Raw genomic sequence first — 27,958 nt, 5'->3', positions numbered from 1 at the left:
CTCCTCACAACAAACCTCTGAAGTTAAATTTTTATTATCCTCATTTTACAAATGAAGAATCAGAAACATAGAAACATTAACTCTCATTCCTGATCACATAACTGGTAAGAGCTAGAGCTGGGCTACGCCTTCAGAGAGTCTGGCTCCAGAGCAGAGCTCAACTGGATCTGGAAGGGCAAACCTTTCATACAGAGGCTTGTCCTTGTTCTCTTAGATTAGACTTGAGAGTTCCAATATCCAGGATGCTGCTCCAGGGTGGTGGGTGTTACAGATGGAGGTCATGATGTTGAGAGAGGCTGGGAGCCCAGAGGATGAGACACAAGAAAGATCTGTTCATTTCCAGGCACCCCATTGCTGCGGTGAGCCCATGAAGTCCAGAGAGCAAACGATATCTCACCATTAGATTTTCTAGATTCAGGTACTTGTCGTATGTATTTAACTTTGGTTAGCCCAAGCACCTTACATACATTCACCCATGTGTCTCAGATGCTGCAGGGGATTAAGGGAAGTTGGGGGTGAACCATTTTGGCCACTGGATCACAAACAAATGGGCTCTCCTTTAAGGTTTACATGGTTGCGCAGCCATAATCAAGAGATCACCAAAGAGGAGGTGAATCGTGGGACAAATTCCCCTGGGAGGGGTGGAGCTTTAAACCAACATCAGGCAGATGCAAAGAACCCAGCAGAAACAAGGCAGTGAGAAGAGGCAGTAAGCACCGGGAGCGGGAGTCAGTGACAGACTGTGCAGAGAACACTGAGGCTGGGAACTCAGGAAAACTCACCTCCTGTAAACAGGAGGAAAGGCCAGCCTGTGGCCTCATGACATCCAAGGCTTTGTCACAGACGGGTAGCCACCTTCCTCCGCTACCAGCTCCTAAAAGAGCACCTAAAGAGCCAGGTGCGATGGCTAACGCCTGTAATCCTAACACTTTGGAAGGCCGAGGCAGGTGGACCACCTGAGGTTGGGAGTTCGAGACCAGCCAGACCAACATGGAGAAACCCCGTCTCTACTAAAAATACAAAAATTAGCCAGGTGTGGTGGCGCATGCCTGTAATCCCAGCTACTCAGGAGGCTAAGGCAAGAGAATCGCTTGAACCTGGGAGATGGAAGTTGTGGTGAGCCGAGATTGCGCCATTGCACTCCAGCCTGGGCGACAGTGTGAAACTCTGTCTCCAAAAAAAAAGAAAAAGAAAAAGAGCACCTAAAGGTCTGTGTGGGATAGACTAGGAAAGAAGAAGCCGTCGGTCATCCCCTCCTGCTCTTGGTATTGTGTAGATGATTAACTGTTCTCCTTTTTGGGCATTTCCCTCCTATCCAACACTGAAACAACCGGTTGAATAGTCTCATTTTTTCCAATCACTTCACATATTGCTATGAGTATTGCAAAGTACCCAATCTTTCTGGACCACGTCCTGGCAGTATGTTGCAAGAGCAGAAAAACTGATCTCTATCAATGTTGTAGATCCACTTTCAAAAACTAGCCCAAGAGAAAAACCCAGAAAGAAAACAACACTACTATCGTCTTAACTGTTCTACTCAGCCCTTGATTTCACAGCACTTTCATATGCAATCTGTTTAGAGCTATGTTATTCAAAATAGCAAAAAGTTGGTGGTGGTGCATGTGGGTGTTGACCGGGCTGGGCCAAGAAGCCTCCTCCGGGTGGGCTGCCAGGCTCTCACTGTGGCTGTGGCTCTGTATGGGACAGAGACGGGGCTGAGCTGGCCGGGCTGTGGGCGGGGTGGAGGGCCACCAGCCAAAGGACACTTGGAGGAGTCGAGCTTCATGCTGTCCTTCTCTTCTGCCTCTGATACAGAATTTGATGCTGTGATTGGATATTTAGTAGACATTATCATGGATGACATGTTCCGGTTATTATAGAGAAATTTTGTGGACAAGTATTACCAGGAGTTTGAAGACATGGAAGAAAGTCAACTCACCTACATGCCTGCTTTTTGATAAATAATATTTGTACATATTATTGAAGTAGATGTGACATTTCGTTACATGCATAAAATGTGTAGTGATCAACTCAGGGTATCCAGGATATCCACGACCTTGAGTATTTCTCATTTCTATGTGTTGAGAACATTTCAAATCCTTTCTTCTATTTTGAAACATACAATACAGTGTTAACAATGGTCATCCTATTCTGCTATCAAGCATTAGAACTCACACTCCTTCTATATTTGTGTCCATCAAGCCACCTCTTCAACCCACGTACACACCCTGCCCAGCCTCTAGTAATTGTCATTCTACTCGCTACCTCCATGAGATCAACTTTTACATGCCTATTTTTTTTTTTTTTTTTTTTTTTTTGAGATGCAGTCTCACGCTGTCGCCCAGGCTGGAGTGCAGTGGCATGATCGCACGATCTCGGCTCACTGCCACCTCTGCCTCCTGGGTTCAAGCAATTCTCCTGCCTCAGCCTCTTGAGTAGCTGAGATTACAGGCACACGCCACCACGCCCAGTTAATTTTTTGTATTTTTAGTAGAGATGGGGTTTCGCCGTGTTGGCCAGGCTGGTGTCGAACTCCTGACCTCGTGATTCACCCACCTCAGCCTCCTAAAGTACTGCGATTACAGGTGTGAGCCACTGCGCCTGGCTACATGCCTATTTTTAATAAATGTATTTACTTGACAGAAAAGTATCCTGAAGGACAGCTATTGGAGCAGATTGCTGGATTTAGCACGTGGCCTTCACAATATTAGGCATGATAAAGATGAAGGGGCTGGTGCCCTTCATCAGACAGAATTTGATGCTGTGGTTGGATATTTAGTAGACATTACCATGGATGACATGTTCTGGTTATTATAGAGAAATTTTGTGGACAAGTACTACCAGGAGTACTTGGTGCCATAGGCCGGGGACTAGACCTAAGCGATAGTTCAGCGGTGACTTTGTTGAGCAAATCGTCTTCTATGCCAGCTTCCCTGAACAAGCTGTGGCACTAGATCCCACCTCCAGGCAAGGAATAGGATCATCCTGGATGTCACCAGCCCACTGGCTTGGAGAGGCTGCAGCTATTGAGGATAGAACAATACATCTTGGAAAGACTGACTGTTCTGCAACTCATCATTCCTGTTACGTATTAAGGGTCAAAAACAAATGGCTTGACCTGTTTCTCCTGAAACACCTTCTTGTGTTTAGTAACCCTGGTACTCCTCCCATCTCTCAGGTGCTTTTGAATCAGACTGCTCTGGGGCAAACCCATGCCCAGCATTCCACCTGAGGCCCTTCTGCCGCACACATTCGGTGTGTCAACAGTGTGGAATAACCCACTATCATGAGTCCTCTTTGTCCCAGCAGCTTTGGCATGAACTTTTTTTTTTTTTTTAATGAGGAGATGCACATTTTAGTGATTTTCCTTGTGAAATTGCAAAGACTAGAAGAAAGTTAGACACTGACATCTCCATACCTGAATCTCTACCCACTCCATCTCACCCACCACCTGCTTCACAAACTTCCTACTCAACCACCTAAGATGAGTCTTCTGGGCATTCTGTCTCCTCAGCCATCACCTGCCATGATGTGTCACCCTCAATCATGCCAGGCATTGTCAAATTCTCCATTCACTGCCTCCTCAATAGCTTCAAAGGCCCCAGACCTCAGGTCAATGACCAAGGAGATTACACCATCCATCAGAGAGCTGACTTGCCCACATGCAGGATGAGGCCATTGTAATGCCAGGTCTTAAAGGAGAGGGTGATTTCATCACTGCTGCTCTGGATCGGGTTTTGACATAGGTCATTGCGCAGCTACTCTGAGCCTTGGAAGGTGGCCACATTCTTTTCATGATCCTGGGCATTAGGGAAGGGCCCATACAGGTGGTCATACTTAGGCTGTGTCTTGAAGTATGAGTAAGAGATCACTTTCTGCAGCAGTGCTCCAGCCTCCAATGAGGGTGCCACATGCTCCTTCTCCTCGCTACTCCCCACCAAGCAGTTGAGGGCAAAGGGCCAGAGGAAGGTCAAAATCAGCATGAGTCTTTTCCTGCACTGATAGCTCTTTTTCACATAGGTCAGTTTCCAGTCCTTCAACCTCAATGGGGTTTTTGACTGGGACTGTTATCTAAGATGTTACTCAAGCCAGCTACCTGTCTTGAGGTTTCTGAATCTCCCAGGATCAAAGCTAGTCTTGGCTGTAGGAATCAACTGAAAGAGATGTCCTTTACCTAAAAACTACATGTGAAAATCAATTCCTAGGTCTGTATTTGAATCTTTGGGTCAAGAAGTCTTCTGTTGATCCTGATACAGTCCCACTGTTTCTAGAAGTCTCTTTAAAGCATTATTTTTGGAAAAATACTTTTATAGATGAACCCTCAGCCTAACCTAGTGGATATGATGTTGAGAATTCCATGATTATCTGCTTAAAGATCACATTATCTGTGTGCCTTTTAGTTGTTAGTGCTGTGAAGGGAAAAATGCTAAGTCTGCATTCATTCCTGTTTTATGGGGTACCAGTGAGTGTAGGCAATGTGCTGGAAATAGACTAAAAGCTATCCTCTTCTTCCAGCATATTAACTGTGTTTGTGCATGTTTGCTGAAAATCCTTTCCATATAGATCAGTTTGTTAGGTTCTCTGGGACGGGTAGTGACTCTGCAATTTCTTCTTCCTGTCAAACTCTTTCCTACCGAGATAGTGTTCCACTCATCTAATTCAGCATGCGCAGGAAGTAGTAAACAGCATCGCTGGTCATCTACCTGCTTTGGTTTAGTACCATTGGTAGAATATTACTGACCAGAAAATACGTACGTCACATCTCTAGAAAGAAGAAAAAACATAGCAGTTCAATTCCCAATGTGTACCTTTGATTTTTTAAGTAAAATTAAGAATCTGTATTGACTTTTCACTTGGTTATTCTGGTTTTAAAGTTGGAGCCACAAGCTATGTGTTTTTCTATAATGGTATATTGCTTACTAAATACTTTTGGACCATGAGGTATATTTGAGGTAAATGAGGTACACTTGAGGTATTTTGCAAGTATCATCTTTTTTTTTTTTTTTTTTTTTTTTTTTTTTTTTTTTTAGTTAGAAAGAGCTGGCCAGGCATGGTGGCTCATGCCTGTAATCCCAGCACTTTGGGAGGCTGAGGAAGGCAGATCACCTGAGATCAGGAGTTTGAGACCAGCCTGGCCAACATAGTGAAACCCTGCCTCTACTAAAAATATAAAATTAGCTGGGCATGGTAGCGCATGCCTGTCATACTGGCTACTCGGGAGGCTGAGGCAGGAGAATTGCTTGAATCTAGGAGGCGGAGGTTGCTGTGAGCCAAGATTGCACCATTGCACTTCAGCCTGGGCAACAAGATTGAAACTCCATCTCAAAAATAATAATAGAAAGAGCTGAAAAGGTCAACGTAGAAATAAGAAGGAACACTGCATGGTTACTAACATGGATTAGGGGATTGAATTTTGGCCCCCCAAAGATATGTTTGCCTAAAATCTCAGAATGTGACATTATTTGGAATAAGGATCTTGATGTAATTGAGGGCCTCAAGATGAGATCATCCTGGATTAGGGTGGCTCTTAAATTCAATGACATGCATCCTTGGCAGAGAAGATACAGAGGTACAGAAGAAGGTCAAGCGAAGATTGAGGCAGGGATTGGAGTGATGCTGTCGCAGGCCAGGGAACACTTAGAGCCAGCAGAAGCTGCAAGAAACAAGGAAGGAATCTTGCCTACAGCCTTCAGAGGCAGAGGCTTTGGCTGACTTCTGGCCTTCAGATCTGTGAGATAATAAATTTCTGTTGTTTTAAGCCATACATTTGTGGCAATTTGTTAACAGCAGTCCTAGGAAACAAATGTGTGTGGTAAGGAAGTGATAATGTTGGAAGCTGAATAGGTAATAATATTAAATGAAAAAGAATGCCAAACTCAAAGTGGAAGATATATGCTTATAATAAGCACATATGAATGTATATTGAAGGGAAGATATAGACTTTTATTTTCATGGGGTGTTTTTAGTAAGGTTGCTTGAGTGAATAGAAAGCATTTCACGTATACCATAAGTAGTATGGACTGTTAACACGAACCTGGAAAGAGGTCCAGTCATCCCACGTGGCAGCAGAGCCATGCTAGGCCCCAGGCTATTTTTTCACCCTGGTCAATTTGATTTTTTGGTTTTGACTCCAGCAATATTGCCTCACAAATCCATTTTTTAAATTCAAGTACCCACCCAAATCCTACCCGTCTGCACCTTTTTCCCTGGGCTGGACTCTTGCCTGTCCTTCAGAGTAGATTCACACCTTCTGGCCCACCAATCTCCAGACTTTGTCTTCAGTCATACAGAACATTCCCTCACAAACTCTACTACCTTTCCACTCACCAGCCCCTGCCTTCCTCTTCCTACAAATCATCACTAAAAGGTAAGGCAGACAACATGTCATTTTTTGGTCTAGTACCTGATTATTTTAGATAGCCCAGAGAAAGGGTTGATTTGCGGTTGCCTATGTAATTGTATGCACAGTTCTCTATTGGACCATTTAAATCTAACTTAATCCAACTAAATGTGCCTATATGCAAACATCAATATCTATTTAGCCATTTCATGCATCTATTTTAAATAGTTTTAATCCATTTTATATTTATTATGTAGTATTTTCATTACTCCATTGCATATGTGTATATATATTATATATATGTGTATATGTATTATATATATGTGTATATGTATACACACACACACGTGTATTACTTAATACTTTTCAAAGTTTTTCTTATAGACTTTTACTCATTTTACACAATAATATTATAAAGAAAATGAGGGAGGTAATTTTTTTTCTTTTTTCTTTTTTTTTGAGACAGAGTCTCACTCTGTCACCCAGACTGGAGTGCAGTGGCAGGATCTCAGCTCACTGCAACCTCTGCCTCCTGGGTTCCAGAGATTCTCCTGCCTCAGCCTCCTCCTGAGTAGCTGGGATTAAAGGTGTGCACCACCACACCCAGCTAATTTTTGTATTTTTAGTAGAGGTGGGGTTTCATCACGTTGGCCAGGCTGGTCTTGGCCTCGCAAAGTGCTGGGATTGCAGGCATGAGCCATCGCACCCAGCCAAGGAAGGTAATTTTTGTCCCCATCTTGGAGGTGAGAAAAATTGGACCCAAGATTAAATGACTTATGCAAAGTTATAGGGCAAATTAGTAACAGAGCCAGAACCAAAACCAGTCCGATCCTTTATCTAGAAAGCTATATATTTATACTTTTTGTGTGTGTGTAGGTGTGAGACAGAGTCTCGCTCTGTTGCCCAGGCTGGAGTGCAGTGGCTCGATCTCGGCCCACTGCAACCTCCGCCTCCTGGGTTCAAGCGATTCTTGTGCCTCAGCCTCCCAAGTAGCTGGGATTACAAGTGCACACCACCACACCCAGCTAATTTTTAGATTTTTTGAATAGAGATGGGGTTTCATCATGTTGGCCAGGCTGGTCTCAAACTCCTGGCCTCATGATCCACCTGCCTTGGCCACCCAAAGTGGTGGGATTACGGGCATGGGTCACTGCACCTGGCCTCCAGAAGGCTGTATTATAATTACATTAATTACATATTGTCCTTTATTGTCATCAAAATCTTGCCACTTCTTTGAAAAATAAAAAAAATCATCTGGGTGTGGTGGCTTATGCCTATAATCCCAGCACTTTGGGAGGTCAAGATGGGAGGATCACTTGAGGCAAGTTCAACACCAGCCTGGTCAGTGTAGTAAGACCTCATCTCTGTATTTTTTATAAGAAAAAAAAAAGGAAGGAATAAAACAGACTACATAATATACTACAGTTTTTTTTTTTATAAAAAAGAGAAGAAACTAGGATCTATATCCATGTTGGTTTTGTATTGGTGGAAAAAACCTCTGGAAGAGTAAATTTAAAACTAATGGCCGTGGCCGGGTGCGGTGGCTCACGCCTGTAATCCCAGCACTTTGGGAGACCGAGGCAGGTGGATCACAAGGTCAGGAGATCGAGACCATCCTGGCTAACATGGTGAAACCCCGTCTCTACTACAAATACAAAAAATTAGCAGGGCATGGTGGCGGGAGCCTGTAGTCCCAGCCACTCGGGAGGCTGAGGCAGGAGAATGGCGTGAACCTGGGAGGCGGAGCTTGCAGTGAGCCGAGATCACACCACTGCACTCTAGCCTGGGCGACAGAGTGAGACTCTGTCTCAAAAAAAAAAAACAAAAAACAAAACTAACGGCCATGGCTGCCATTGGGGTAGGTGAACTTGCTAAATGAAGAGATGGGAGGTGATATGGTTTGGCTCTGTGTCCCCACTCAAATCTCATCTCAAATTGTAATCCCCACGTCAGAGGAGGGACCTGGTGGGAGGTGACTGGATCACAGGAACAGTTTCTCCCATGTTGTTCTTGTGATAGTGAGTCAGTTCTCACGAGTTCTGATGGTTTTAAAGTGTGGCATTCCCCCTCACTCTCTCTGCTGCCACCATGGAAGATGTGCCTTGCTTCCCCTTTGCCTTCCACTATGACTGCTTGTTTCCTGAGGCCTCACAGCCACGCAGAACTGTGCGTCAGTTAAACCTCTTTTCTTCAACAATTACCCAGTCTCTGGTACTTCTCTAAAGCAGTGTGAAAATGGACTAATACAGACGGCTTTCACACTAGACTTTTTCAAGCCTTTTTAAAAACCCTATGAATGTATTGCATATTTAGAAAATTAAACATGGTCTTAAATGAACATATAAAAGGCTTAGCACTTCTTTAAGAAATCAGAGCCGGCCAGGCACGGTGGCTCACGCCTGTAATCCCAGCACTTTGGGAGGCCGAGGTGGGCGGATCACAAGGTCAGGAGATCAAGACCCTCCTGACTAACACGGTGAAACCCCATCTCTACTAAAAATACAAAAAATTAGCTGGGTGTGGTGGCGGACGCCTGTAGTCCCAGCTATTCGGGAGGCTGAGGTAGAAGAGTGGCGTGAACCTGGGAGGCGGGGCTTGCAGTGAGCTGAGATCACGCCACTGCATTCCAGCCTGGGCGACAGAGTGAGACTCCATCTCAAAAAAACAAAAAAAAAAAACTCAGAGCCATTTGCAAAGCCTAGTTCCTTGGCTGAGAACAGGAATCAGAAGCACTGCCTTTTCTGTGGTATGATGTTCACAAGATGCTGGGTTCTACCACTCCAACTCTCCCCTCCTTATCTCACTTAATTAAGAGCAACAGTAATAATAACTAGCACCTGCTCACTACATGCTATGCACCTTTTCAGTGTTTTACATGGATTAGCACCATTTAATCCTCACAACAAACCTATGAAGTAACTGAGGCACAGGAATGATTATTTGAAGGTCAAAGCAGGTGAGTCAAGATACAAACTCAGGCCGGGTATGCTGGCTCATGCCTGTATTCCCAACACTTTGGGAGGCTGAGGCATGCAGATCACTTGAGGTCAAGAGTTCGAGACCAGCCTGGCCAACACAGTAAAACCCCATCTCTACTAAAAATTCAAAAATTAGCCAGGCGTGGTGGCGTGTGCCTGTAGTTCCAGCTACTCGGAAGGCTGAGGCAAGAGAATCGCTTGAACCTAGGAAGTGGATGTTGCAGTGTATCGAGATCGCGCCACTGCACTGCAGCCTGGATGACAGTGAGACTCTGTCTCAAAAAAAAAAAAAAAGATACAAACTTGGGCATTATGGGTCCAGGACCCACACTCTTAACCACAATCCCACAACGTCTCTCATTTATGCAGCAAATTACTCCATTGGGGTTAGGCCTTGTTTCTCAAAAAAAAGAAAAAAAAAAAAAAGCCTTTTGCAAAATGGTATGTTTCCTGGGAGGATTAATAGAGCACATGTTTTGGCCACTGTCTTTAGCACCTCCGAAAACAGGCACTTGTCACTATGGAGACCATGAAATCCACGAACAGGACAGAACACAAACAAGTACTAAAAGGGGAGTGGGAAGCATTCCCAGAATGTTCCAGAGCAGGGGGTGCCTGCTGGATGGAGATGTCAGAGCCCACAGAGGGACTGGGAATGGGTAGGATGCCTCTGGTGGGGTGACCAAAAAATTTTACCAGCTCCCCAGCTTTCCAGAGAAAGCAGCCCATTCCTTGGGACCCAGCTAAGTCCACTGGTAACCAAGAGCATGGCTTATCTGTGTGAGTCATCCAATGAAACTACCAGCTTGTATTTATACCTACCCAGGAGGACACCCGCCAGGCTCTGTCATTGCTGGTACATCTGAGAAGGAACACCTCCTGCTCTTTCTCTGGAGGGAGCTGGGCAATGATACTACTAAACAGATGCCAAAGCACAGAGCCCTCCCCTGCCCCACCTCCACCCTTCAGCCCTGGTGCGGGTCTTATTGCTCACCAACTCTTGCTGCTTCTATTTCTTCCTTCCCTAATTCCTAAGGCCAAAATCCAAGTTCATTCAATAAATCTTTATTACTTGGCCTCTTACATGGATGGCCTCATTCCAGGTGCTATGGGGGAGATAAGAACAGAAATCCTGGTACCTGTATGCCTAGGTTCAAATCCCAGCTCTACCATTTAAAAGCGGTGGGGCACTGGGCACATTAGCCCCTCTGAGTCTGCTTTGCTATCCTAAAATGATAATATCTACCTCATTGGCTTGAACCCAGGAGGAGGAGGGTGCAGTGAGCCGAGATTGCACCACTGCACTCCAGCCTAGGTGACAAGAGCAAGATTACATCTCAAAAAAAAAAAAAAAAAGAAAAGAAAAGAAAAAAAAAGCCAAAGGAAAAAGAGCAACTAGCTATGGAGGCAGAAAAGGGGCAGTCAGTGGGGTCAGAGACAAGGCAAGAAGCCAAAGAAGGGATGGCCCTCTACTGCATTTGGAAAATAAGCCTGTGACATAAAAGTATGCATGCATTTTTCTGAGGGCAAGAACCTGTAGGTTACATTCTAAGGACCATACAAATCGGTTTTCCACCTAAGAAACTTCTCCATGTAAATTATGTTGAGGTCGTCATTAAAGAGGCTTTTTTCTCTCCGGGCGCGGTGGCTCACGCTTGTAATCCCAGCACTGTGGGAGGCCAAGGTGGGTGGATCACGAGGTCAGAAGATCGAGACCATCCTGGCTAACACAGTGAAACCCAGTCTCTACTAAAAATACCAAAAAATTAGCCATGAGTGGTGGCGGGCACCTGTAGTCCCAGCCACTCGGGAGGCTGAGGCAGGAGAATGGCGTGAACCCAGGAGGCAGAGCTTGCAGTGAGCTGAGATCACGCCACTGCATTCCAGCCTGGGTGACAGAGTGAGACTCCATCTCAAAAAAAAAAAAAAAAAAAAAAAAAAAAGGCTTTTTTCTGAGCTGACACACTTCTACAAAAGTGCTTTCATTTCTTCACCAAGTCTCTGCTATTATCTGACACCTGTCTGTCCCACCTTGGATAGTACAAAAGTGACAAGAGGATGCTAAAAGTTTCAAAGGGGCTGTTGGAAAATATGAGCTGGGAAACATGTAGAGCTAAATATGAGCTCAGGTCAATATTAAAATTGGAAGTAGGTCACAGAATCCCAACCCTACATATTTGGATCCAGCCCTTGGTGAGTGGGCCTTGGACTGTACTTCGCAATCCCATCTTCACCTGCAGTTGTCCGGCCAACACGGCCCCTTCCCGCCTGCCCTTTCCTAACCACCTCCACTCTCTCTACTGAAGATGCCGAGCTGGCAGCCATGCTGGCTGCACACTGCCATTTTCCACAGATTCTCAAGTGCCTGGGGTGCCAAGAGGGTTGGGTGTTTACATTTATTTTTAATAGAAATGGGGTTGCACCCGGGACATCTCTTTTCTTCATACTGCAATGTTGCTAGATACAGGATCAGACACCAGAGGGTTGGGCATTCTTGCAATACCTTAACAGTGCTGAAATCTGCAGCATGATACTAAGAAAGTTAAAGTTAGAATGTAACCACTTTATTTAAAAGGTTTTTTTCTTTTTTTTTTTCTGAGATGGAGTCTCGCTCTGTCGCCCAGGTTGGAGTGCAGTGGTGCAATCTAGGCTCATTGCAAGCTCCACCTCCCGGGTTCACGCCATTCTCCTGCCTGAGCCTCCCGAGTGGCTGGGACTACAGGCGCCCGCCACTATACCCGGCTAATTTTTTGTATTTTTTTTTTAGTAGAGATGGGGTTTCACCGTGTTAGCCAGGATGGTCTCGATCTCCTGACCTCAGATCCACCCGCCTCAGCCTCCCAAGGTGCTGGGATTACAGGCGTGAGCCACCGTGCCCGGCCAGGTTTTTTTCTTTAAATGAAATGGGGTTGAAGTGAACATGATTTTGTTGACCATGTTCGTGAATTATAGATGCAACATGCATCGGTAGAATTGTGTGATGGTCTTTTGTCATACTTAATTTTTACATATCCCAGTCTCTGTATGTATCTGCACAGACAAAGAAAAAACAAACTCCTGCTTTGCTCTTATTGAAGGGTTCCCAGAACTGCGTGTCTGCTCCTGAGCTCTGTTTTAAGTATGTGTATCCTTTGCTTGTATTTTGTATTAAAAAAGTAAGAAAAAGAACCCTTTATTGTTGAGCATGTTGGCATTGTCCCGTTTATTTTTTTCTCTTTTTGGGACACATGAAGCAAGTGATTCTTTTTCTGTATCTTTTTTTCTTTTGTAAACTTTTTTGTTGTTGTTGTTGTTTAAAAATGGCTTTATAAAAGGGCTTTTCTAACCCCCCCAAAAAAAGAAATGGGGTCCCACTAGGTTGCCCAGGCAAGCTTTGAACTCCTAGGCTCAAGCAATCCTCCCACTCTGGCCTTCCAAAGCGCTGGGATTATAGGCGTGAGCCACCATGCCAAGCTGGGTGTTAAAAAAAAAAAAAAAAGTCTGTGAAGCAGGAATTGCAGGAAAAAAAGAATTAATTAATTAGGAGAAAAAAGCTGAAAGAAAATCCACCAGTATTAATAGTAATTATTTCTGAGTGATGGGATCACGAGTCCTGTATTTCCTTCTATGCAATTAATATTTTCTAAAATATACATGCATTGCTTTAAGACAAGAAAAATATTTGCTGTTTTATCAAGAGGCCTAGAGGTGGCAAACAATGTCTGGATCCATATACCACCGCTGGAGGAATGCAGAGGCGGGCGGGGGCGTGACAGGCTGCTAGGCACCGTGCCCACTGTCTGTCCTGTAGCCTCCTACCAGCCCGAAACACTGAGGTTTCCAGAGGCAGCGAGGCAAAAGGGCCAGACATTTTTCTGGTTAACACTCCATGTATTCAGTTTCCAAAGGTGCTAGGCCAGGGCGGTGAGGCCGACCTTGGCCAGGCCGTGGGTGGGTTGCTTGACTAGGCCAGAGAGTAAATCAGTAGAATTCCCACAGGCCCCAACTGTGGGTGCGAGGCCAAAGTCCATCGGCCCCATGGCTTTTCCGTGCCGGGAGGGAGGAAAGCAGACGACGGCACAGGGAGGCTGGGAGGGAGGGAAACAGACGACGGCACAGGGAGGCTGGGAGGGAGGAAAGCAGACGACGGCACAGGGAGGTGCCCTACTCGCGGTTCATGTCATCACTTTCTCTTTCTGACATTTCCTTGGGCTGCTTTAAGTGGATGGCAGAGGCCACCTTCTAGATTTAGAAAGACACTGAACGTCCAGAGTGTGAACTGACCTGCTCGTATCTCCCCTTGGCGGCAGTGGTGGTTGCCAGCCTGGCTTGTGTTTGCCCAAAAGTAATAGTAAAGAGCTCTGACCACTGCTGTTCACCCTAAACTTGGGGCTGCTGTACTTGTAGGCTTTGGAAAGAGTGGAGGGGTTTCCACGTATTAAAAAGGAAAAGGGCACCAGGTCTGTGCTCTGTGACCCCATCATGCAACGGAATGACACACAGCTATAAGAATGAGGCTGCTCCACATATGCTGGGACTGAGAAAGGTTTTTGTGTTTTGTTTCGTTTCTGAGACCAAATTTCACTCTTTGTTGCCCAGGTGGGAGTGCAATGGCGCAATCTCGGCTCACTGCAACCCTTGCCTCCCGGGTTCAAGTCGTTCTCCTGCCTCAGCCTCCTGAGTAGCTGGGATTACAGGTGCCCACCACTACACCCGGATCATTTTTTTTGTATTTTTAGTAGAGATGGGGTTTCACCATGTTGGCCATGCTGATCTCGAACTCCTGACCTCAGGTGATTCACCCATCTCGGCCTCCCAAAGTGCTGGGATTACAGGCGTGAGCCACCGCGCCCAGCCGAGTTTAAAAAAAAAAAAAATGTGGCACAGTGTGTGTAGTGTATGTGACTACTATCATTTGTGTACGAGAAAGAAAAGTTTACTATCAGAGACTGTATCTGGAGGGATAAACAGACTGGCAAGGGTTGCCTCTGGGCAAGAAACTGGGGAACAGAGAGCGGGAGTAGAAAGATTTTATTAGCTGGGTGTGGCAGCACACACTGTAGGCCCAGCTACTCCAGAGGCTGAGGGGGAGACTTGCTCAAGCCCAGGAGTTCAGGTCCAGCCTGGGCAACATAGCAAGACTAAAAAAAAAAACTTTCTTTTCCATGAATACCCTTTTTGTAACTTTTGAATTCCATATTTTTTAATGGTCTCTGTTCTACATACACTCATGTGCAAACACATACATGCAGAACAGGGATCACCTGCATGAAGCTATGAACTACTTCCTCATCCCTTCCAGCCCCTTTCTAGAGGCAAACCCTCCGCCCCCGCCCCCAGGCACTATCTGTCCTGCTTGCACCCACCTCCACCCAGGGCTGGCCAACAATAGCCTGTTTCCTCTCCATTCCACCCCCCACCCCACCCTCCCATCAGACCACAGAAAAGGATTACTGGTTCCTGCTTTCCTTAGCGCCCCTAAATTTAAAGGTATCTGTTCTATGTTGCATGCTTCAGAACCCTGTAGAAACAACCAACAAATCCACTGTTGATAAGCAGATTACCCCTCTTGGATGCAGCTGCAACAAGCACTCCCCAGCTTTGAAGGGGCAGCAAAGAAGTTCACAATTACGAGACCATGGGGTCACGACCACAGAAGGGATATGAAACAGGTCCTGGGATGCAGGGAGGGGCAGAAAGAATTCTTTGAGTAAGCCTGGAAGGTGGAGGGGCTCACCAGGCCAAGAACAGGTGCTAGGCCTTCAGTAGGAACAGTGTGAGCCACGGCACAGAGGCCAAGGGGAGTGTGCTGTAGCTGTGATGGTGGGCAGCTGGAAGGCCGCACATATAATCAACAGGGGCGCCACATCAAAGGGGAGGTGTTAGCCAAAACCAGCACACAGAGGCCTTCAATTCCATGAAGAATTTAGATGTTATCCAATGAGCCATGGGAAGCCATTGAAGCGTTTTATCTAGGGTAGTAAGTGGGCCCAGATTTTCATTTTAAGAAATCATTCTATAGAAGGAATCTCAAACCTCGCCTGACTGCCTTTCTCCCCCTAGGGTTCTAAGCTCTACTTAAAAGCCCATATAAAAAAGCATAGATTTGCTTCCTACAGACTTGAACCATGCCCTAAGGATTTAATTCTACGGGGCCTGTGAAGTTTACCTACTTTACTCATTTTTCTAAAGAAAAGTTGGCCAGGTGCGGTGGCTCATACCTGTAATCCCAGCACTTTGGGAGGCCGAGGTAGGTGGATCACAAGGTCAGGAGATCAAGACCATCCTGGCTAACACGGTGAAACCCCGTCTCTACTAAAAATACAAAAAATTAGCCGGGCGAGGTGGCGGGCACCTGTAGTCCCAGCCACTCGGGAGGCTGAGGCAGGAGAATGGCGTGAACCCGGGAGGCGGAGCTTGCAGTGAGCTGAGGTCACGCCACTGCACTCCAGCCTGGGTGACAGAGCGAGACTCCATCTCAAAAAAAAAAAAAAAAGAAAGAAAAAAAAGTTGTTGACTTGCAACCCCTGAAAATGTACCAAGGAAAAGCTAGCAAGCACCTTCTCTATTTTTGGCATCAACACCAACCAAGGACACAGTGCAGGGCAGACTGCTTGGCCTCTGGGTAGAGAAAGGCCAGCTCCTGCAGAAAGTCCTTCTTCATCCTGACAGCACAGCAGTGCTCTACGCTTCCTTGCACAAAAACTCATAAGATGCTTGTGGCTGGTGAGAAAACAACACTGAAACATTTCAGCTCCTCAAATGCTAAGGCCTCAGTGCCACCTCCCTGTTTTATTGTTCACTGCCTTCAAAACCCATGTCTCCCCTCTGCCCCGCCCCCCACATCCCTTCCAGCTCACCTGATTACTCAGTTCCATTTTCAGCTCAGCAGCCTCTGAGGCTGGCCTACTTTTCAAGGCCACACGAGCAGAAAAATTTGGGCATTACACAAACAACAGAACATAACTAGGACAATAGGACACAGAAAGGGAAGAACCTGCAATGGTGTGTACCAAGGAGGCAAGGATACAGACAGAACCTGGTGAAACAGCCAATGGACAAGTTTGCAGGGCGGGAGGGAGGGGCTGGCGGGGAAAGAGTGGGCAGAGGCACTGAGCGTAACAGAGCAAGGCTTGGCCAGGACAACCTGGAAAATTGAGCTGAAGACCAAGAGGCACCAGGCAAGATCACTTTACCCGGCGATAAGAGCTGTAAGGCTCACTTGGTTTTCAGTAGTCAACCCGGTGGTTCTGAAAACCACACCCCAGCCTGAACAGTGAGAAGGCTCCCGCGGCTTCAAGCGCATGGCAAGACCATGGGAACAGCGTATTGACACAGAATTAGATCAGCTCTGGGGAGCACAGCGCAGGCAAGAAGAGGCCCTCTCAGATCTACTCTAGCTAATTAAGGTACTGTCCTGTGGGGCATGTTTTTTTGTTTGTTTTGAGAGAGTGCGGTGGCACAATCTCGGCTCACTGCAACCTTTGCCTCCCCGGCTCAAGTGATTCTTGTGCCTCAGCCTCCCGAGTAGCTAGGACTACAGGCGTGCACCACATCTAGCTAATTTTTGTATTTTTAGTAGAGACGGGGTTTCACCATGATGGCCAGGCAGGTTTTGAACTCCTGTTCTCAAGTGATCCACCCACCTCACCCTCCCAAAGTGCTGGGATTACAGGCGTGAGTCACCATGCCCAGCAAAGAAGTATGTTTCTCAAGAAGTGAAAGGCCAAGGGTCACTTCACCAGGCTTTTTCTGAACTTCCAGCTCCATTAACATCCTGACCTGAAGAACCAACCCCTTGCCTTCACCAAGAAGATGGAATGTTTCATGGACACAGTCCCTGTCCCCAAACCCCTCCTTTTCAAGGGGCCTCTGGTCGTCCAGGGCACTGTTCCGGAGGTGCTGTGCCTGCTGCTCCCGCTTTGTTTCCACATCATCTACCACAACCAGCCGAAGTAGGGTGCAAAGGAGAGGGCACCCAGGCAGCAAGACACAGTGCACTCCATGAGATTAGGCTGGTCCCATTTCCCCAGGGGCGCCTGCGGATGTGTCGCTCTGTCGCTCTGCTTCTGTGGCCACAGACGTGAGGAGCAGAGAGGCTGTGGTGCACAGGGACCCTCAGTCACGGATGCGGAGCTGGTAGAGGTGAGAAAATGCAGACTTCCGGATCCAGCGGAAGAGCTGGGCCAGCTTGTAGAGGAAGGGCAGGAAGGAAGGGGAAGCTGCAGGGCAGAGGGAGACTACAGTGAACGTCCCACCCCTCTCGCCTGTCACTCTGCCATCTCCCACCCTGGGAGACTCCACTACCAATTACGCATAGTTGGTTTTGTTTTGTTTTTTTAGAGATAGGGTCTCGCTCTGTCGCCTAGGCTAGAGTAAAGTGCAATCTGTGTACGGCTCACTGCAGCCTCAATCTCGGGGGCTCATGCGATCCTCAGCCTGCAGGTGCAGGTTCTCCTCCCCTCAGCATCATCGCTCCAGTGAGTTGGGCCTGCTGCTGAGGGTCAGGGCCACTGGGCCAGGCCCTTCTGAAGCAGCCTTGGAAAGAGCAGGCTGCTTGTCCTCATGCCATCCCCGCTAGGAGACCAGGGTTTACGAGACTAAAGGGCTTACAGGAACCATAAAGAATCATAAAGAATTTCTAAATCTGTATCAGCCAGGAGGTGGCCAGGGATGAACGCTGATGATACTGAGCATTCTGAGAGCTAACTTGTGACTTATTTGTAAAGCAAACAGAGCCATCCACAGGGGATCCCTGCTCAGCGTTCAGCAGACAGGTTAGAAGGACAACTCTGAGCTATGTGAAGGAAACCTCGCTGGCCGGGCATGGTGGCTCATGCCTATAATCCCAGCACTGTGGGAGGCTGAGGTGAGAGGATCACTTAAGGCCAGAAGTTGGAGACCAGCCTGGCAAACATGGCGAAACCCCATCTCTACTAAAAATACAAAATGTAGCCGGGCATGGTGGTGTGTGCCTGTAATCCCAGCTACTTGGGAGACTGAGGCAGGAGAATCTCTTGAACCCAGGAGGCGGAGGTTGCAGTAAGCCGAGATCACGCCACTGCAACCTGGGCAACAGAGCAAGACTGTCTCAAAAATAAAAATAAAAAATTAGCCGGGCATGGAGGCACATGCCTGTAGTCCCAGTTACTTGGGAGGCTGAGGAGAGAAGATCGCTTGAGCCTAGGAGACAGAGGTTGCAGTGAGCCAAGATCACGCCGGTGCACTCCAGCCTGGGCAACAGAGAAAGACCCTGTCTCAAAAACTAAATAAATAAAATAAAATAAAATAAAAATAAAAATAAATAAATAAATATTTTAAAAAGCTCACTGAATAAGAGAAAGAGAAATGGGGAAACAGGGAAAATCTAAAGACTAAGTTAACAAATGGCACTTCTCAAAATAGACAAACCATTTGAAGGGACCAGTATAAGGGTTTCTGATTTCCTCTTAAATTTTGAAACTTATTTAATCATATTCTAAGTCTAAATTCATAAGAGGAGTAGAGATTAGAACACAATTCACACTGAGTAACACAAAAAAATCTAAAAGAGCAAGTGTCCAAGTTTGGCTTCATGCACCTGAGGGGTCAATCCTCAGGAAATAACCAGGGTTGTTCCCAAATATCACTTAGGGAGCTCATTCCTTCTTCACAGCGAGGCAGAAAACAGAATAATCACCCAAATGTTCAATAATAGGGGTTGTTAAATTACTTAGGGGCATTCCTGTGAACTGGAATAGTTAGCCATTTAAGGCCATGCTTGAAAGCATATATGTGACACGTAACTGCCTACAATCTCTATATCCACAGAAAAAGACTGAAAGCACAGCAGAGTAGAAGATTTCTATGCCCTTCTTTACACTTTTCTCTATTTTCCACATTTTTTTTTCTTTTCTGAGACAGTTTCACTCTTGTCGCCCAGGCTGGAGGGCAACGGTGCAATCTTGGCTCACTGCAACCTCCGCCTCCTGGATTCAAGCAATGCTCCCTGGCTCAGCCTCCCCAGTTGCTGGGATTACAGGCGCGCACCACCACACCCGGCTAATTTTTGTATTTTTAGTAGAGACGGGGTTTCACCATGTTGGCCAGGCTGTTCTTGAACTCCTGACCTCAGGTGATTCACCCGCCTCGGCCTCCCAAAATGCTGGGATTACAGGCGTGAGCCACCATGTCCGGCCTATTTTCCACAATGTATGAGTTTTTCATTTACAACTTGCTCTGAATTAACACTTCATTAGACATTAATACTTGAATTAATACTTTCGTAGACATTCTGATGAGCGGAAGTTTTTTTGTTTTTTTTTTTTTTTTTGAGACAGAGTCTCGCTCTATTGCCCAGGCTGGAGTGCAGCAGTGCGATTTGGCTCACTGCAACCTCCGCCTCCCAGGTTCAAGCTATTCTCCTGCCTCAACCTCCCAAGTAGCTGGGACGACAGGCACGTGCCACTACGCCTGGCTAATTTTTTTTGTATCTTTAGTAGAGATGGGGTTTTACCATGTTGACCAGGCTGGTCTCGATCTCCTGACCTTGTGATCTGCCTGCCTCGGCCTCCCAAAGTGCTGGGATTACAGGCGTCAGCCACTGCACCTGGCCAAGAGGAAGTTTTTTTAAATTCTGAGGTTCTAGTCAGAGTTCAGCCCTAGAAAAAGTGGAGGGCTATGACTCAGTCCATGTTCAGGAGTCAGCAGGGCCAAGTGGACTTTCTCCCAGCTGCTCTCATAGACTCCAGAACTGGCCTCTCCTTCTGGGTGGGGCTGGCTCATGCCCAGTCTAGCAATTCCTCCTTGTGGAACAGACTCAGGGGAAATGTCATAGGAGAGAGTCCTCTCCCCAGTAGGACTCTGACAAACACCCACTCCATGCCCAGCCCTGGCAACAACGCCTTCCCAGGAAGGATGCGGGAGAGTCTCCACCACTTACCTGGATCAAACCTCACCACCAGGAGACAGAGGATCAAGGCAGCCAGGAGGCTCTTTTTGAAGGGCAGAGAAAAGAAGTGGCTCACCGCAGAGTCCCAAAGCTGGCGAACCAACATCGGTAGTGACAGGAACTTGTGGGAGACAGAGGCTGGCCAGGGAGACAGAGCACAGCTTCAGGGATGTCATGGGAATCAGCTTCCCTGACCCTGACCTCTGTGCTTGCTTCTAAGAGCTGAGCAGGCCAGGCGCGGTGGCTCACGCCTGTAATCCCAGCACTCTAGGAGGCCAAGGCGGGCAGGAGTTCAAGACCAGCCTAGCTAACATGGTGAAACCCCATTTCTACTAAAAATACAAAAAATTAGCCAGGCGTGGTGGTATGTGCCTGTAGTCCCAGCTACTTGGGAGGCTGAGGCACGAGAATCACTTGAATCTGGGAGGTGGAGGCTACAGTATGCCAAGATCGTGCCATTGTACTCCAGCTTGGGCAGCAAGAGTGAAACTCCGTCTCAAAAAAAAAAAAAAAAAAAGAGCTGAGCAAAAGGGTACTAAGTATCGGCTAAAGCCTTCATACCTTAACTGCAGATACTCTTGCAAATCTCATGAATATAAATTGTTTTCCTCGTGTTTATTACTTATTTTGACTATATATTATTTACTATATTGAATGCATCTTTGTAAAAGTTTTTTAAAACCTTTCAGAACCTTTTAGGCCGGGCATAGTGGCTCACGCCAGTAATCCCAGCACTTTGGGAGGCCAAGGCGGCCAGATCACGAGGTCAGGAGATCGACACCTTCCTGGCTAACATGGTGAAACCCCGTCTCTACTAAAAACACAAAAATTAGCCAGGCATGGTGGCGGGCACCTGTAGTCCCAGCTACTCGGGAGGCTGAGGCAGGAGAATGACGTGAAGCTGGGAGGTGGAGCTTGCAGTGAGCTGAGATCGCGTCACTGCACTCCCGCTTGGGCAACAAGAGCGAGACTCCATCTCAAAAAAAAAAAAAAAAAAAAAAGAGAGAGATGGTGACTTTCTGTCCTTGGAAGTATTCACAACTAGACTAGATCTTCACTCAAGGAAAAGGGCAGAAAAGATTCAGGGACCAGGAAAGGGTCTGCAAATTAGTTTCTTATATTCCTTTGGCTATCCCAGCAAATCTCAGCTGTGTCTGTACTGGGGCCAGCATTTAAAGGAGGAAGGACATCCCACCCAGACCAGTATGGTGAAGCAAGAGACCTCATCAGAGGACTCCAATGGGAAAATGACTTTCAAAAGACAAGTCAAGGTCCCAAGACCCAGCAACACCTTCCCATGTGGAGATTCTCCTTCCACTGCCAACTTCAGAGGGTCTGGCCTTCACTTTGTTAAGCAACTAAACAGGCCTCTTATTCTGTGATTCAAGAGTTATTCACACAAAGAACTGCTTCTAAGCTCCCAGGAGTTTCACGACAGACCCCGAGGTACAGTGCAAGCCCACAAGTCCACTTTACAGAGGTCACAGAGGGATAATGTCCTACCTTCCTGGTTTGGCTTCTGGGCCTCCTCAGAGCCTGAGTGTTCCTGTTTCTGCTGCTGCCTCGCTGTGTGAATGGCCTGAAGTACATCCAGTCGCCGCTCCTCACCAAAGGCTTCAGAGCCCACCACTAGCTCCTCAGCCTCCGATAAGCAGCCCAGAGGCAGCAGCACCTGCTGCACGTGAAATTCTGCCAAAGCTCCATATTCTGGAAGGTTTTGGTTGGCTGGGTCTTGGAGCCAGGCACCCACCACATCCAGCACAGCTCCAGGCTCTTGCATTTTGCTGTATAAAAGAATGCTGCAGTCCCCAAAAAACCCAATCCCAACAAAAGAAGAGTCAGTGCTCAATGATTGGTTCATTTCCCATGACCACGATGCTTCTCCTATCCAGTCCCTCCTCACTGTGTCCTCAAGCCCCTTCCGATGAAATGATGATGCTCATGGGAATTCCCCATGACACACCCATCACTAACAGCATACTCAGTGGGAAAAGCTGAAAGCCTTTCCTCTGAGATCAGGAGCAAGACAAAGATGCCTACTTTGACTGTTTTTATTCAACATGGTACTGGAGGTCATAGCCAGAGCAATCAGGCAACAGAAAGAAATAAAAGGTATCCAAATTGGAAAGAAGGAAGTCAAGTTATCCCTGTTTGCAGACAGAACTAATAAACGGATTCAGTAAAGTTGTGGGATACAAAAATCAATGTACAAAAAACAGCGTTTCTATACACGATAGTGAACCATTGGAAAAGAGATTAAGAAAATAATTTCATTTACAATAGCTACCAAAAAAATAAGATACCTAGGAATAAATTAAACCGAGCTGGTAAAAGATCTCTACACTGAAAACTATAAAACATTGATGAAAGAAGTTGAAGGGGACACACAAAAAATGGAAAGATATCCCGTGTTCATTCACAGATTGGAAGAATATTATTAAAATACCCAAAGCAATTTACAGATTTATTGCAATCTCTACCAAAACACCAACGGCATTCTTCACAGAAACAGAAAAAACAATCCTGAAGTTCGTATGGAACCACAAAAGACCCCAAATGGCTAAAGCAGTTGCGAGCAAAAAGAACAAAGCTGGAGGTATCATATTACCTGACTTCAAACTATACTACACAAAGCTATAATAGTAACCACAACAGCATGGTATGGCACAAAAACAGACAAAATAGAACAGAACAGAGAGCCCAGAAATAAATTCATGCACCTACAGCCAATTGATTTTCAACAAAGGTGCCAAGAACACACACAGGGGAAAAGACAGTCTCTTTAATAAATGGTGCTGGGAAAATCGGATATCCATATGCAGGAGACCAGACCTCTACTTTTCCCCACATACAAAAATTAACTCAAAATGGACTCAAGACTTAAATGTAAAATCCAAAACTATGAAACTACTAGAAGAAAGCATAGGAGAAGTGCCTCACAACACGGCTGGGCAAACGTTTTTTTCAATAAGACCTTAAAAGCACTGGTAACAAAAGCAAAACTGGACAAATGAAATTACATCAAACTAAAAACTTCTGCACAGCAAAGGAAGCAATTAAGAGTGAAGAAACAACCTACAGAATGGGGGAAAATATTTGCAAACTATCCATCTGACAAAGAGTTAATATCCAGAATATGTCAGGAACTTAATAGCAGAAAAAAAAAAACCCTGATTCAAAAGGGAAAAAGACCTCAATAGACATTTCTCAGAAGAAGACGTACCATGGCCAACAGGTATATGAAAAAATGCTCAACACCACTAATCATCAGGGAAATGCCAATCAAAACCACAATGAGACACCAGCTTGCTCCAGTTAGAACAGCTCTTATCAAAAAGACAAAAGAAAACGAGTGTTAGTGAGGGTGAGGATGTGGAGAAAGGCAGCACTTACACACTGTTGGTGGGACTGTAAATTACTACAGCCATTACGGAAAACAGAATGCAGGTTCCTTTAAAAAATTCAAAATAGGAAAGACAGCACTTCCTTAAGTGGTGGCAAGTGCTGAGAGAATGCCATGAAGGCCTTGGGCACACTGAGAGAGTATTTGCTGCCTGCCCACCCCCAAATGCCACATGCTGCCCCTCTACTGCCAGCGAATCTCTGCACCTAAGCAAGTTGTTGCCAAGTCCCGCTTCTGGTACTTTGTATCTCAACTAAAGAAGATGAAGTCTTGGCCAGGTGCGGGGGCTCACGCCTGTAGTCCCAGCACTTTGGGAGGCCAAGATGGGCGGATCATGAGGTTGGGAGTTCGAGACCAGCCTGACCAACACAGTGAAACCCCGTCTCTACTAAAAATACAAAAAATTAGCTGGGCATGGTGGCAGGCACCTGTAATCCCAGCTACTAGGGAGGCTGAGGCAGGATAATCACTTAAACCCGGGAGGCAGAGGTTGCGGTGAGCCGTGATCACGCCATTGCACTCCAGCCCGGGCAAAAGTGTAAGAATCCGTCTCAAAAAAAAAGAAGATGAAGTCTTCAGGGGCAATTGTCTACTGGGCAGGTGTTCCAGAAATCCCCCTGCAAGTGAAGAACTTTGGCATTTGGCTACACTACAATGCCTACTGCAGCATCCACAATATGAACGCAGAATAGCGGGAGCTGACCACCGTGGGTGCTGTCACCTAGTGCTACCAAGATGAGCACCCAGCACTGTGACCGGGGCCTACACCATCCAGATCATGAAGGTGGAGGGGACTGCAGCCAGCAAGTGCCACCAGCCGACAGTCAAGCAGTTCCACAATTCCAAGATCAAGTTCCTGCTGCCCTACCAGGTCCTGTGTCTTCAGCACAAGCCACACTCCAACAACAAGAGTCCCAACGCCTTCTTCTAAGTACAGGGAACTCTCACCGGCTGTCATCAAAATAAACTCAAGAATGGCCAGGTGAGAAAAATAAAAATAGAACTACCACATGATCTAGCAATCCATTATCTCCCCTGTTTAATGCAGCACCATTCACAACAGCCAAGATATGGAATCAACCTAAGTGTCCAACAACAGATGAATGGATAAAATGTATAAAATGGAATACTATATAGCCATAAAAAAGGATGAAATCTTGTCATTCATGACAACACAGGTGGACCTGGGGGACATCATGTTAAGTGAAATAAGCCAGGCAGAGAAAGATAAATACTACATGATTTCACTCATGTGAATCTTTAAAAAAAAAAAAAAAAGTTGATATCATAGAAGCAGACAGTAGAACAGTGGTTACCAGAGACTGGGAAAGGAAGAAAGAAAAGGAAGACCAAAAGAGGTTCATCAATGGGTACAAAGTTAATGGGATGGGAGGAATAAGTTGTGGTGTTCTACTGCACGGTAGGGTGGTTATGGTTAACAGTAAGGTATTGTATATTATAAAATAGCTGGAAGAGAGGCTTTTGAATGTTCTTGTCACAAACAAATGATAAATGCATGAGGTGACGGATAGGCTAACTACCCTGATTTGATCATTATACAACATATACACAGCATATATTGAAATGTCAAATTTACCCCATAAATATGTACAATTACAAGTGTCAATTTTAAAAACTTTGTTTTTTTTTTTTTGGCCGGGGGCGGTGGCTCACGCCTGTAATCCCAGCACTTTGGGAGGCCGAGGCAGGTGGATCACCATGTCAGGAGATCGAGACCATCATGGCTAACACAGTGAAATCCCGTCTCTACTTAAAATACAAAAAAATTAGCCAGGCATGGTGGCGGGCACCTGTAGTCCCAGCTACTCGGGAGGCTGAGGCAGGAGAATGGCGTGAACCCAGGAGGTGGAGCTTGCAGTGAGCGGAGATCGTGCCACTGCACTCCAACCTGGGCGACAGGGTGAGACTCCGTCTCAAAAAACAAAACAAAACAAAACAAAATTTTTTTTTTTAAGAATTAGGAATTCCTAGGACGTAGCAAGCTGCTCTTTCTGCTCTGTCCACTCTGTCATCCCACGTCACTCCTATTCCCTGTTCCCTCCCTTCTTTATATCTATTCTACTCCTAAATTCCTCCTCCCTTATTCTTTATTGCTATGTATGGAAGTCTGGAAAAAAAAAGTGAAGGGAAAGAATCAGATCTGGAGGGCAATAGTAGGGAATGGGAAAAGAGTAGGTATTAGGCCCTGATTTAGGAGAGGAGATGAAAATCCTCTCGTTTCTGAACCGATCTGATGAGTCAGCAAAGAAGACTTACCACAGCTCCAGGACTTTGGGGGGTAGCTTTTCAGGGACCTGGTAATACTGAAGGACCCAGGAGAGGACTTCTTGCCACCGATCCATTTCTGCCAGGGCCTGGATCCCCACAACACACAGGGAGCACTTCACCTCCAAGGAGCTGTCAGCAGAAAAACCAATTTCAGTTAGAAGTGGTTCCCCACCATTTCCATTCCCACCTCCACCTCGGGACTGTTCCTCTCCAGCTCCCAACTCAGCAGCCATCATCTCTCTCATCCCTGTTAGTATTTAGATGGGCTTCACAATTGGTCTCATGGGCTGCCCTTTCCCCCAAGAACTAAAAGTTCCTGTAACCCTCTTTCAAGAGGCAAGTCAGCTGTTGCTCAACATTCATCTTTGTATCCAGGTGAAATCAGATTTAAATGAAGCGGAAGGGTAATCCTGAGGGGGAAATAACACACAGCACCGGTTTGTGGGTGAAAAGAGAGCTGGAACTAAGAGTTTGCTCCGTGAACAAATGGGTTTGGAGCAAGGTTTCTGGCTGAGTGGAGGTATAGACTCCACAGACGGCTAAAAGGCAGCACCTAGTAAGGTTCCTCCAGACACCCAGAAGCAAAGCCTTCTGCATTCACTGAAATGAGCTCCCACCCAGTCCCCTAAAACACAGCCAGGGCTCTCCAGATCATCCTTTGCGGTCAACTTTAGCTATTCTACCTACCACCTCCCTAGCGTGGCCTAACCCAACTTTACAATGCAAAGAAAAGACGCCCTCACCTGCCAGACAAGGCTAGTGGCATTAGAAAGAGCAATGCAAGCCCAAGGTTTTTTTCTCCGGATTTTCTTTTTCTTCTTTTTGGTAGAGAAGAGGGCTCATTATGTTACCCAGGCTGGTCTCGAACTCCTGGGCTCAAGCAATCCTCCTGCCTCGGCCTCCCAAAGTGCTGCGATTACAGGCGTAAGCCCCAGCTCCCGGCCCTGAATTAATTCTTTAATCCAGTCCTCTAATTGGACCAGAACACTGCTCCTGCCATGTCCCCCATTCCCCATCATCAGCCAAGGTCAGGAATAAACAACCTTGGGCGGGGTGGGGGGGCGCGAAGGTACCTGGGAGAGGACTTTTACCACCTGCTTACTGACAGAACTTAGCACTTAATACACATTCAGCCTTCCCATCATGCCATTCTACTCTGGAACAAGGAGCAAATAATTGGCTGTGGGTTCCCCGATAAGCTTTTGTTACACGACTTCCCTCCTCTGTAGAATGGGCACACGATGAGCGACCACCCTCTCGGAGACAAACCACTGATGAAAGCGAGGTGTAAAGCTCCTTGTGGGCAATCTGGGAAGGACAGAACTCCTGAGACCTTGAGCCCCACCACAAGAGCACCCGGATATCGGTTCATTTCCGAGCCCAGCACGTACGTGCCCGCGGGTTCCTCTGCCACGGCGTGGTTGGCCAGACTCTGCCAGGCCCGCTCGCAGGTCTCCAGCGCCGCCCGGAAGTCCAGGTGCACCACCAGGAGGTCGGCCGCCTCCTCCAAAAGGTCCACGGCCGGCGCCCGGGCCGGGACGGCGCGCACCGGCTCGCTGCTGCGCAGGGGTCCCCCGAGCCCCCTGAAGGGGGCTGCAGAGGTCGAGGAATCGCTCTTCATAACGAGTCCGGGCCCAAGGCCCAGGTCCTCAGACGTCGGAGTGACCGCCTCCCCCGAGGCTCCGGGATATCCCGAGGTGGCCTGGGCGAAGAAGGAGAGCCCTCATCTCTTTGCCCACACCCCTTCCCGAGGTCGGTTCCCCGATTAGGAAAAGGAAGGGGCCTATCTGAGGCAAAAGCTGGGCTCGCCTGGAGGCTGGGGAAGCAGTTTACACGTCGGATTTGCAGGACTCTTGCATCCCTGGAATACCTGGCCCTAGCTTTCCGGCCCCGCGACACGTGCAGGAACTGCCTCAGCTCCGGGCTCCTGGTTATGATCAAAGACTCTCACCTCGCCTCCCAGCAGCGGGCGCGGACATCTTTGCGCTCGCCCAGCCCCGCAGGCGCGCTGCGTCCCGGCGGCGCGGGGTACTCTAGGA

General features: G+C 46.8%; 1 protein-coding gene across 6 annotated transcripts; it reads right to left on the bottom strand.

The window, feature by feature from the left end:
- Nucleotides 1-18: 18 nt before the first annotated feature.
- PEX26 (peroxisomal biogenesis factor 26) lies at nucleotides 19-27,958 on the bottom strand. Of its 6 annotated transcripts, none has more exons than XM_063623313.1 (6): nucleotides 27,790-27,958; nucleotides 27,311-27,621; nucleotides 25,908-26,048; nucleotides 21,731-22,026; nucleotides 20,219-20,365; nucleotides 19-17,519 (listed from the first exon to the last, which is right to left on the bottom strand). In XM_063623313.1, exons 2-6 carry the CDS (start codon nucleotides 27,538-27,540, stop codon nucleotides 17,416-17,418), a joined length of 918 nt encoding a protein of 305 aa, XP_063479383.1. In that variant the 5' UTR covers nucleotides 27,541-27,621; nucleotides 27,790-27,958; the 3' UTR covers nucleotides 19-17,415. The 6 variants fall into 6 exon arrangements, with proteins under 6 accessions (XP_063479383.1, XP_063479382.1, XP_063479384.1 ...); XM_063623312.1 differs by having other exon boundaries at nucleotides 27,871-27,949; XM_063623314.1 differs by having other exon boundaries at nucleotides 19-4,764; nucleotides 27,871-27,940.

This window comes from Symphalangus syndactylus, chromosome 18 (genome assembly GCF_028878055.3).
Source record: "Symphalangus syndactylus isolate Jambi chromosome 18, NHGRI_mSymSyn1-v2.1_pri, whole genome shotgun sequence".
NCBI lineage: Eukaryota > Metazoa > Chordata > Mammalia > Primates > Hylobatidae > Symphalangus > Symphalangus syndactylus.
Note: the sequence above shows the minus strand (reverse complement) of the source record. Positions and strands in the feature narration are given on the sequence as shown.